Source organism: Podarcis filfolensis, assembly GCF_964270895.1.
Source record: "Podarcis filfolensis genome assembly, chromosome: 2".
Classification (NCBI taxonomy): Eukaryota; Metazoa; Chordata; class Lepidosauria; order Squamata; family Lacertidae; genus Podarcis; species Podarcis filfolensis.
The window spans coordinates 37,590,802-37,603,122 of record NC_139605.1 but is presented as its reverse complement, the minus strand read 5'-3'; the positions used below and the strand labels follow the sequence as shown (position 1 = coordinate 37,603,122).

Sequence of the window (12,321 nt, the reverse complement as noted above, 5' to 3'; positions counted from 1 at the left end):
CAACCTGAGTTACTACTTCTGGGTTAGTGGAATTTGTAACCCCAAGTGTTTGTAACCCGAGGTACCACTGTACACACCTCCCCCAAAGCCTGCAGGCTTTTTAAAAAAACTGTTATGAGGTAGTACTTAATGTGACCACTCAGGACTGTAGTAGGGGAGAAAGGGTTAAGTTCCTTTATTTCAGGCCTGTGCAGGGAGCGGGGGCAGCCGGGTACACCTGCCCCAGGCCTCAGAAGGCAAAGCTGTCTGAGGGGGAGGGTGATCCACCAGGGGCCTGCCAGACATACACTGTCATGCCAAGAAGCAGATTCCCACCCCGGGCCTCAGACAAGCTCTGCATGGGCCTGCTTTCTCCTGCCTTCTCTGATGATCAGAAATCTGCACATGAACTCAAGGACCAGTGGCGTAGCGTGGGGGGTGCAGGGGGGGCCAGCCGCACCGGGCGCAACATCTGGGGTTAGGGCAAATCCACGGGTTAGGGGGCGCAAATCCACGGGTTAGGGGGCGCAAATTACTTGCCTTGCCCCGGGTGCTGACAACCCACGCTACGCCACTGTCAAGGACACGTAATCCGAGTTATCTGAGTTATCAATTGGTCCTTGCTTTTGGTTAGAGCAGGGCTTCCCAAACTGTGTGTTGCGACATGTTAAGTGTGTCGGCTGCAGTGTGTAGGTGTGTCGTGTGAATGCTCCTCACACTCCTCTTGGGGCTGGAAAGGTGTTAGTTTAACTTCCGGCTGGATAGTAAAACTGAATTACTGTGATGCAAAATGATGCGTGTCTAAAAGGTGTGTCACCAGCATGAAAAGTATGGAAAGCTCTGGGTTAGAGTAATGCTGTTATCTCCATTAAAAGGTCAAAAATTGCTTAGTTCTGACCCCCCCCTCCAAGTTTGGAATATATTGCATGACAAAATATCTAAAAGCTTCTCCAATAATTTTATATATACACACACAATCTAGCTGCACATTGACAGTGTTCAATTTGGGGGGTGGGGAGCCGTTCCACAGTCCCTAGGCACAACTCGAAGCATTCTGAAATGCAGAATTTACTAAAACGAAACTATAACCGGGTACCATTCTCTCCCCTCCCTCCGCCCACCTTTCTCTGCTCCAGAGCTTAAACAGGGTGATGTGGTTCCTTGGTTTACAATGAGAAGTGCAGGGGGAAAGGCTTTAAAAATAGGCAGTCCAGTCTGTTCCCCCCACCCCCGAGAGGCATTGCACTCTGCGACAGTTCACCACGCTTCTGCAGCCAGCACAGCTTTGGACTCAGCAGTAACCCTTAAACCCATCATCTGCACATTCTGTTCCGTATTTTCTGGCATGAACTGCTCTAATTTGCCACACAGCAGCTACATGCCTCCTACACAAATTCCGTGAAATTCAAAGGCTTGAATAGATGTGGTGCCTAAAAAACACTTTGCATTGGGCTCCTGCATCTCCGGCAGAAGCAGTGACCTACAATACAAATCAAGCAGGGTTCCTCTTCTGCTCAGGCCAGGCCACCACTGCCTGTCTCCTACTCAGGGAACAGCCACAAATAAGACAAATCTGCCTCTCTCATTGAGCATCAGCAAGGGGCTTTAGCTCCTTCTGGTTACGACGTACACCAGGAAGAGATTAGGAACCACTGAAGTCGTGTCAGCGCAGGACTTTCTGGCACAAGTTCAGTCCCCAACCCAGCAGAATGAGCAGGAGGAGGAAGACACCCCCTGTCAGCTAACATTGCCACGTTTTGAAGTAATGCAGATCTAAAGAGGGTAAGATTATGAAGTTCAGAGTCTAAAATTTACTGTAACTTCATCACAGCTAGATTCAATTTTTAGTTTTTGACGTCCAGCTCTGAAGCCAGAGACGCGAACACTGAGGGTCTTTTGAACGTATGTGTTCTAGCATTAGGAAAACCAGGAGAAGAGAAAACATACAGGCTGTGCAAGGTGGGAAACAGGGTCCATAAGGGGCTAGCAGCAGGTTTAAGTTCAGGCAAGTCTCAAGCACCCCATCGATTTTAGTAGGCACTACTTTATATTCTTGTCTGTGAACAATTTTGCCAGAGAGAGGGGAACACATCCTTTCGTAAGGACACCATAAAATCCCTTGTTTATGCTCCCTCCTATAGCCAATTTCTGCATATTCTCTACTCCCATATTTCTCCTTTGCTAACAAGATAAGCGGCAGATGACTATAGATAACGATTTATAAATGAATGTTTCAATTATATTGTTCGGTCTGTGAATACAAAGCATGAGAACACAAAGCACTTTCCTTTTTCTTCTTCTTTGAACATAGATGGAAGAATGTGATCTGAATGAAGGCATATATTAAAACCTAGAAACAAATATTTTCTTGCATTTACTGGCATTTCAGGTGATTTAAGGATATGGGGACAGGAGACTAGATCTTCCTTTCTGGAATACTCACCTGGCAGGTTATCTGCTCTCCTTTACCCCGCAATAGTTTAATGTTCATGTGCCAAAGAGCATAATTTTCTATTTTTCAAGTCATTTTTTACTTTATTTGGGACCTTTATGCATTGGGCACTGCGTTTCCCTCAGGTATTTAGTCGGCCACTGTGAGAACAGGATGCTGGACTAAATCATTGCCCTGATCCAGCAAGCTTGGCTTATGTTCTCTTTGTTCAGCTGAGTCACCTGCCCCTAACATACAATGGAAGGCTTAATAGGTTTAAATTTCTGGGGGAAATTTACACTCTCTGCTATACAGTAAACATCAAGCCATGTTTCATAATGACATCAGGGTTCATTCCATCAGAGCCAATCTTTCTGTGTCTATAACCACCTCCAAGTCTATATGTCTTCTGCAAAACACCCCACAGCTTTCCTAAAGAAGACAATCCATTGTTTCACTGCTCTTTCTCAGTAGTAACTGTAACATTTGCAGCAAAGTACTTGTCTGCAACTCCATCATTTTGTATTAATTTGTGATGTTGATAACGATCAGCTAACTTGTCTCAGCCTATGCACTTGTTGCTTAAGAAAACTGGTGCATGAAATTTGGGAAGCAGAACTTGGGAATGGTACTGAATGTCCCTTAGAAAGAATACCTAGTTTAGATTTTCTGTATGCCTCCAGGAGCACACCTCCAAACTCAATTATCTATCCTAAGCTTGCTTTAAAAAACTACAAAGTTTTAGCCCATTCCTCTTGGCCGCTGTGGTAATTTTAAACTTTTAAATTTTCACTACCTACAGATCAGTATATTCTGCACTGGGTGAGGAGAAAATGCAAATGAATTCCTCCCTCCCCATGGCCAAAGCCTGTGTGCCCGCCCCCGAGGGAATCCAAAAGCCCTTACCCATTATGGTGACATCATACTCAATCTGGAAAAGTGCCTCTTGGTTGCACTGGCGAAGGATGTTCAATGCGTCAGCGTGACTCACACTGTGAAGGGGAATCCCGTCAACACTCAGCAGCCTGTCCCCAATTTTCAGAGACCCTTCCCTGCAGGAAAATTGCACACAATTCTTAACACATCCAAAACCAGGACAGACAGACCCCCCAAATGAAGCATATGTGGACCAGAAAGCCAGCTTTTCAAACAGCTTGTGTTTTTACTTTTATTGCACATCTGCCGGAAAGAACAATGTTTCTTTGCTACCTTTAGTGCTTTGTATTATGTTGGATTTCATTCTTATGAGTCGCCCAGGGAGCATGTGTAATTGGGAAGCCGTTCAAATGTAGTAAGTGGGGAAGTCAGTTCATAACTAGCTTACCAAGACAAATATTTCTGTGGCCCCCTTTCCAGGTACACTTAATGGCACAGATGTTGCTGCTTGAACAATTATCCCCATACTGGTCTCCAGCTGTTTTGGACCAAGGTAGAACACCATCCCATCAGATGTCAAGGAAATAAACAAGTATCTGACTTCTAGAAGACATTCGAAGGCAGCCCTGTATAGGGAAGTTTTTAATGTTTGATGTCTTCCTGTGTTTGTTGGAAGCCACCCAGAGTAGCTGGGACAACCCAGTCAGATGGGCGGCATATAAATAAATTGTTGTTGTTGTTGTTGTTGTTAGTAGTAGTAGTAATAGTAGTAGTAGTAGTAATTACTCCATCACCTGTAATCTAAAACAGTTGGAGGGCACCATATTGGTAAAGGCTGAGACAAGGGATCTTGCAACAATCTATCCACCATCAGCCTCAATTAGAGCATACATAACAGCTATTTTTAAAATCAGTTGCACAAATTAGTGGTAAGCATGGAAATCAGTATTTGAATTTGGCCTGAAACTATTTTCAGTCTCTTGAAACACTAGCTAGTGATCATTTGGGGGAAAGTCGAGAAAAAGAGACATGTAGAGAGTACGCCCAGATATCAAACTTAGATATACAGCTGGTATGCAGACCTACTAGGACAGGCATAGGCAAACTCCACCCTCCAGATGTTTTGGGACTACAACTCCCATCATCCCTGTACTAGGAGCTTCAGGTAGGTTGGTTGGCAAAACACCTATTTGTTTAAGCTCCGTTGCTAAATGTGAACATTACCTGTCTGCTGGACCACCTGGCCTAACATATGTCAGTACTAATGGCCTGGATTTGTGCCAATCTTCGTGGGCTCCTCCTGTAACAAATTTGCAAAAAAACACACACAAATAAATGCTGTAATGCTGAGATAGGAAAAATCTGTACCACAGCAGAAGACACGAACCCTTCTGCACCCCAGTTATTAAAGGGTTCAGTCCAATGAGTCACTATGAGCATGGAAAGGCATCTGCTAATGGAAATGGAAATTTCCTTCCCTCTCCTCCCACTGCACACACCCAAATCTGATCTGGGGGTTACCCCAACTCTCGCAAACAGATCTGAGGGGCTTTCAGAGGGGAGACATTCTGTTGCATTGAGCAGAAGTCATTCTGTGAACCATGTGACTTTGATGGATGCAACCCAAAGAACCTCTGAAATAAAGACGGAACCCCAAAACTGTATTTGTCAGCATTCTTCAAAGATTGTCCTGTATGATTAGCTTAGGATTTTGATTTATACAGAATAGCTGGCTTTATCCCCGCCCCCACTTTTACATGTCCCAACAATGTAGTTTTATCATCATTAACCAAAGAGAATCTGACCTCGTAGTACAAATCCAAAACTGTTGCCTTCTTTGTACAGGGTGACTTCAATGGTCTTTGGAATGATGCCGGCACTATTATCCGGGGCTAGAGATAGGGAAGAAAAGGGGTGAATTGACATCCTTAAACCTGCCATACTTTTTTTTTAAAAGAAAACATTCTTCATCAGATACGAAAATTTGCCTAATCACATTCAAAAATCTTGCAATATGAGGGGCTTTTGAAGCAGGTAAAAAGAATGCTTGCCTTAAGTATATGAAGCTATTAAACAGAATTAAAAATATGGCTAAATCAAGATCCAATCTTCTAGACTGCCCTCAAGCTCTCTTAATGCATACATAATACTGTACTAAAGCAAACCATTGCCCTTTTCCTGGAAGCTTCAAATCTGATTGCACCTTTCAGAAGCTGGCAGTGGTTACTGGACTGTCAGGTATCTTAGGCAAAAAGCCTGCAGGCAACCCTAGATGACTATGTTCAAATCTTCACAGCTAAAAGAATAGTTTGATTATAAAGTAGAAAGCATGGTTAAAGTACGGGCAGTGACCATTTTGTGCACATTCAATTGACATATGACCACTGATGCGTGGGTCATTTTGGACCCAGAAGAGGGCAGAATGGGGTGGAATGGGATGGGGGACAGGAGGGCAGGCTTATGCATGCTCCGCTGGTGCACACAGGGCCAGGAAGGTTGCCTGTATTGAACACTCCTAAAGGAAATGTGATGCTAGTCATACTTAAAACTGCTTTGAGGGGGCTTTGTTGTTGTTTTTTACTACCAAGCAGTATAAAAAAATTATTACCTAAATAAATAAATAAATAAATGCTACCTTGAGCTCCTTGGAGCAAAGATGGGCCATTAATGCAAAGAATGGTAATAATAACACCATCAAGAGCATATGCTTCAGTTTGTGAGTAAATAAGAATCTGCTCGGTCATCTACTCAAATATCCATAGACAGTGGAATTGCAGCACCAGTTACAGGTGGAAACAGTTTGTTTTCTCCATCTGCTACTGCCTGTAAAATCTTGAGGATTGCTAAATGTTTACAAGCAACAGCATCCAGAATTCTGGATCCAACCTAGTCACTGGAAGTGATCCCGGTTTCATATCACTGGCATTTCCAGTTAAAAGAATTTCCCAGAACAAAGCTGGAAGGGACCTTTGCCTGAAATGTTACAGATAGCTGCTGCTGCCACCAGTCAATGGAGACTAACTGGAGCAAGATGGCTGAATGATCTGATGGTTGAAACCATTTTTTGTAGAAGAGGCAAGGAGGGGAGGGGAAGCCACCTACATCTTGAAACATTACAGTAGTAACTCCATCCAGGAGGTACTAACCCGCTAGTGGCAGCTCGTATTCTACCTCTAGCACCACCCTTTCCCCCACGTTCTTCAACAGGCTTATGATTTCGTCATGGCGAAGTTTCGTCAGGTTAATCCCATTCACTGACTTGATGTAGTCACCAACGTTTAGCTGGTCGCTCCTGCAATAAATGCAACAAAACATCTCAATTGCATCTTTCCAGCACCCTTTTCAAAATTTGCATGATCTGCAATTACATCTGACTGGCTTATTAAATAGAGAGAACTACCTACATAATGAGGAATGTGAACTTAAACTCCATATGGAAAGTAACAGCAGATATTACTTGATAACCATGCACAAAAGCATTTTTCTCTATTTTTTAATAAGGAAGGTTCAGGGAAATGAGAAAAGGGTTTATAATATGCACCCACTGAATCATAACGAGTAAAGTTGTGTTAGGAGGTGAGGCTGAAAGAAGTTATTCTTTAGCTATCTAACATGCAAAAAGTGCTTTGAACAAATTGCTGGTCCCTGGTGATGCATGATCCCAAGACAATGAAATCTATCCTTGTTAATGTGATTGGTTTACCTTGCTGCCAGCCCTCCTGGTCTCAGGTTAGAAACTCTTGGTTTACCATCTTTATCTGTACCACCAGATATAGTTAAGCCAAGGGTGCTTCCTTCTTTTTTAATCAGTTCCACAATAGTGACTCCTCTGAATTCTTCTGTGGAGAAAATGTAGGAAGAGGTCCCTGGACATTGTTATGCTGCCCAGCACATCTCGTAAGTAAAACAGTGAAAAATACATTTCAGCATTTATAAACAACATCACAGACAATGGAGATGCTCAAAGTGCTTAATAACTCCCCAATCCTTCCTACTTTATTTTTCCCAAGCTACCTATGTTTGGTGGGCTAGGTGAGTCTCTGCTAAGGGTTGCCCAACATCTTTGGCACACGTTTCCAAAAATAAGGTTGATAGTGTGCCAGGCTGTTTTTGTTTTGTTTTGTTTGAAGTCTTATTACTTGCTGTCTGTTTTAGAAGAGGAAAAGACTTGCTGTATATTAGTTCTTGTATAATGTTATGTGTCAATTTAAGTGCTCAGGATCCACTCCTCTCTCTTCTATGCATTTTCTGCTTTGGATTGCATTGATGACTCTGAACTTCTCCATGGTGCAAACGGGTGTAGGTGCCACAGTATCCACAGGTGACTGCAAATGGGCCTAAACCCAAGGACACTCAGTAATGGAAGAACGAAGAATATCACACCTGTGTCATTTAAATGATAATCTGACATTAATGCATGAATGAAGGCGAATAAGTGCTGCATAATGGTCCCCCTATAAATATTTATCACTCTCCAGCCTTGTAATGCATACGAGTAGAGCATGTTTTACAAGTCTTCACTATTACGGGCTCAAGCTGCTACAGAATATATTGCATCTCATGTGACTGATCAATCAAAACTGAAGGAACAATAAAAATGAGTAGTAGTTGGAATGTGCTCCTCAATAGCTTTTTTCTCCTCTTCCTCCCCACCTTCAACATTTCCTTCCATTTCCTCCTTTTGGCTTTGTAATTATGATTATGATGATTATTATTACAGGAATTACCTGAGCCTGATGCTGTCTCATCTCTTAACTATGGCTATGAGGTCAGGAGTGCTGCAGGGCTTGCATGCCTTTTCATCAGATGCAATTTCCCTCCTTTTAATTTTTGGAGCTAACCTTGGTGCAGCAACACATCTCTACCGCCATTGGTGCAGACCATGGTTTACTGCATCAGGAACTAGCATTTGCAGGCAGCTTCCAGGACTCAAGTGCCCCCATTAGAGCTCAGCAACATTGATCCCTGTCCTAACATACCCCCCCAAGATACATGCATTTCTGGCAGCAGCAATTTTAATTTTCCATTATGACCCTGATGTAGTGTTGACACAGTGGGAAATACTTAAATTAAAACCTACGACTGCAGCTACCAGGTGAGCCCGTGGTCAGGAGCACCCACCCAACTTCTGCTGGGACGTGAGCACTGCACCAGTCCCTTCCAATAAGCAACCCATCTGCCAGAAAGTTAGCAAAGCGGCTCTACCACACCCAGCAAAGCACTTTGGGTGGTTACCAAACTAAGAATGAAACCTTACTGACCTCAAAAAGGTATACATGGCTAAATGAAAATGTCAGTTACCTGGTATACTTTGCCTTCTTGAAACCAGGGCTGTGTCCAGTCCACCTGAGTCTTTGCTCCCTTTTGAGTAAGGGCCATCATCTACCAAGACAAAAATCACAACAGACTGATGTGCAAATTATAAACAAGTGCTTCCTAACCTGTAGGTCACAACCCATGAGTGGTCTGCGGGCTTTATAAGCAAGCCCAAAATAATCATTGCTTTTAATTCTTAACAGGTATGACAAATATTTCTTAAAACTTTTTGTTTCATTGGCATTTTATAATGCTGTGCTGACACCAAGCATTTGAAAATCTTGAGTCTCACACATTTTAACACTTGCGAACTGCACGTTGCTGGCTGGCAGTGCCTGAGCATCACAGGTAAATTTTAATAGTCACTAAGAACAACCCTCAGAGTTAAGCTAAGGGTGATTTCAATTTTTGCTTACCCAACATTTAACTAAATAAAAAAAATTAAAAATTGTCCAGTAACACCTTAGAGACCAACTAAGTTTGTTCTGCATATAAGTTTTCATGTGCATGCACACTTCTTCAAATACATACCAACATTTAACTATTACTTTTCTGCGAAAGAATCAGAGAAGTTTGAGTGATGTCACTGCTAACACAAAGTTGTCTCTCCATGCAAAACAACAACATCAGCTCACTGAATCCTCATGTAATAGGGCCCTCACAAATAAATGTTTGGAACTCTGGTTATCTGAATTTTGGCTTTGTAAACTTCCTTGCAAAGTCCTTTTATAACCTTTAGAATTAGTGTACATGTTACTGTGGCTGTAGAGATAGTGCTGAAAATGGCATTCCTAGGTGACTTCTCTACCACTCACCATAGCATTTAGAGGCTTCTTATAGTGTTTGGGGGATGCGGGTAGAGCTGTGGGTTAAACCACAGAGCCTTGCTCAGTCCCTGCTCCTGCCAACCTAGCAGTTCGAAAGCACGTCAAAGTGCAAGTAGATAAATAGGTACCACTCTGGCGGGAAGGTAAACAACGTTTCCGTGCGCTGCTCTGGTTTGCCAGAAGCCGCTCAGTCATGCTGGCCACATGATCCAGAAGCTGTACGCCGGCTCCCTCGGCCAATAAAGCAAAATGAGTGCAGCAACCCCAGAGTCAGCCACGACTGGACCTAATGGTCAGGGGTCCCTTTACCTTTACCTTATATTGCTTTGGAGGCTGGCCTCACCATCTTGCAAGCAGCCTTACTCCTGCTCCATCCCCTTTGGCAATTGGTGGAAGAGTAAAGTGACTTACAATGTATCGAATCCAACAATGTCATTGTGTGCCACGTTTTCCCACACCTCTATCTGCTGTGGAGAGTTGGGGAAATCGTCATGGCAGATTTGAAGGGTGCAGGGAGTGCACAGAGGAGAGGAAGGGGATGTTCCATTGCAGGAGTGTGCAGTGTGCATAAGGGCCACTTAATGTTGTGGCAGGGCAATGCTGTGAGGCATGTGGAAGACTGCTTTATACTTAAGACTAAACATGACCTCCCTACTTCAGTAGCACTTTTCCAGGACAGCAGTGATAAAAGGACAATCTGATTTATTTTTCATGAGATAACCCTTTAAGGGTGAAAGAACATCATTCCAATATGGCTTTAAGCATGCCATAATACTTGCACAGAAACTCATGGTCCCCAGAAATGGAATCATACATCAGGATACCAACAGAGCACTAAATCACTATACTTGAATCCAATCACCTGTTCCCTTGCATCCTTTTATTTCAAAGTCACCTCTCCTTGCTGCAACTTCAAAGTGGGGGTGGGGGTGGCGGCACAGAAACAGTATATAAAAGAGTATCAGCTTAAAATGCTAATGGTATAATTAAATATGGATTTCACTTCTTATGTGCATTTTTCCCCCAAGGAGATACTTATTTGCCAGGAAATAAGAACTCTCAAATCTCTTTTCCTCCCGCATTTACTGACTGTATCAAATCACAGAAACTTCAATACTGATAGAACGAAAACAGTTTTAAGGGAACCCAAGGGTACAATACTTGCAATGCATCTCACTGCAGTCTATAATTTACTGCACAGAAGGAGTTAACTCCCAGTATCCCAAACCCATTCAGTCTCTAATAGGTACTTATCAAGTATCTGATCACTGCAGCACCCACTGGATATTCGGTTTGTACTGGAAAGTAAAAAATAAAATAAAAAATTCAACCGGATCAGCTGCATAGTTGAGAGTGGTGGAATCGTACAGAAATACCTGTTTTAAATGCAACATGCTTGGGAAGCACTATTAAATTTCCGTCACTTTGCATACCATAACTGTGGAACCCATACTGGAGAACAGCTGCATGCGTCAAAGTTAAACCTAATTCATAGTACATTATTTCTCTTGGGGAGCTTAGGGAAAATGCTAATCTACCAAGCTATACAATATAATCTATGGAATATAATCTATATATTCCATTGACCAGATGGATGCCATACACCAAAAGATGCCCCCCAATGAAATTTGGTAACAATGTTGTTGTTTTTTAATGAAAAGTACGATCAAAACTAAAAAGCATCCTGTCTGGAATGTCTCTAAGATGGGGGCCTGCTTGACAATGTGTGTCAACTAACAACATAAAAAGAGCCATGCTCTTAGGGTTAAAGGCTCATGAGGCCAGAATCCTGTTTTCACTGCAGCCAACCCACCAGTAGCCTGCAAAGTAGGACCTGAGGACCTCTCCAGTTACAGTTCCCAGCAAGTGGTATTCGGAAGCATACAGAAATTATGCTTCTTGCTTCAGAGTTATTGTTGTTTCAATCCATATTCAAATTAATTTAGTAAACTGCAAAGATGCATATGGTTAATGGTCTACAATTTTATCGTTTAGTCGGGAAACAGCCTGCCTAATATGAATATAAAATGATAATAATAACGTTCATTTCAACCATCCAGGTAGTCTGACAAAAGTTTGGACTTGATAATGTCTTCCAAAGCACCTCCCCAAGCACTTAAAGCTACAGGTGGGTGAATCTGTCAATTTAGGTCCCTTTCAGTTTCTCATATTTCCCCGATCGCAAGTTCAGTTCTCCACATTTTCTTATCAGTTTGTGATTTTAAAAAAAATTATTACGCAGGTAATAGCTCAATTTGTAGAGCACAAGACTCTTAATCTCAGCGGCATGAGCCCCATATTGGGTGGAAGATATTTGCACTGCAGGGATTTGGACTAGATGACCCTTGTGGTTCCTTCCAACGCTACAATTCCATGAAGATTCATCAGCAAATTTACCCTGATATACACATTTTGTACGCTATTTTGCCAAATGTACACACACTGTTTGCAAAACCTTTTCCCTAATATAATGCATTCTATTTTCACTATCTTTATTTCCATGCACATTTAAACGTAAGATAATGCATTTTTGTATGCATATCTTGGCTGGAGAACAGCATCGCAAAATTCAAAAAAGTGCAGATTTCGAAGGCTGCCTGTGTTTCAGTTCACATGTTGTTCGGAAAAGTACAGATTAGGTAAGTTAGCTTTTAAATGTGAATTGAATCAAATTTCTCCCCCATTCCTATTTTCAAACCATGCCTTGGATACTTGCCAGAGCGCTGCCTTAGCAGTTCCAAGATAAAATAAAAAATAAAAACTGACAGAACATCTTTTGGGGTGCCATAGCGAGCTCAGGGTGGCATCTGGCAATATAAGGGGGATTTTGTTGTTGTGAGAAATTACCTAAAGCATTTCTATGGGACAGGCAGGCACACAATTTTGCCACTG

At 42.4% G+C, this 12,321-nt stretch overlaps 1 protein-coding gene across 8 annotated transcripts in view; it reads right to left on the bottom strand.

The window, feature by feature from the left end:
* Positions 1-12,321, bottom strand: part of GRIP2 (glutamate receptor interacting protein 2) — a 364,533-nt gene that overhangs the window by 59,829 nt on the left and 292,383 nt on the right. For 6 of the 8 annotated variants that reach the window (XR_014545297.1, XM_083602688.1, XM_083602685.1 and 3 more), the window contains exons 2-7: positions 8,588-8,668; positions 6,990-7,125; positions 6,433-6,578; positions 5,092-5,178; positions 4,511-4,586; positions 3,317-3,462 (exon numbers count right to left, since the gene is read on the bottom strand). Coding sequence is in view for 7 of the 8 variants with exons in the window: in XM_083602688.1 (XP_083458814.1) it covers positions 3,317-3,462; positions 4,511-4,586; positions 5,092-5,178; positions 6,433-6,578; positions 6,990-7,125; positions 8,588-8,668 (672 nt within the window). In the remaining variant the exon portion in view is untranslated. The remainder of the gene's footprint in view (positions 1-3,316; positions 3,463-4,510; positions 4,587-5,091; positions 5,179-6,432; positions 6,579-6,989; positions 7,126-8,587; positions 8,669-12,321) is intronic. The other 2 variants (XM_083602686.1, XM_083602691.1) reach the window with 1 other exon arrangement.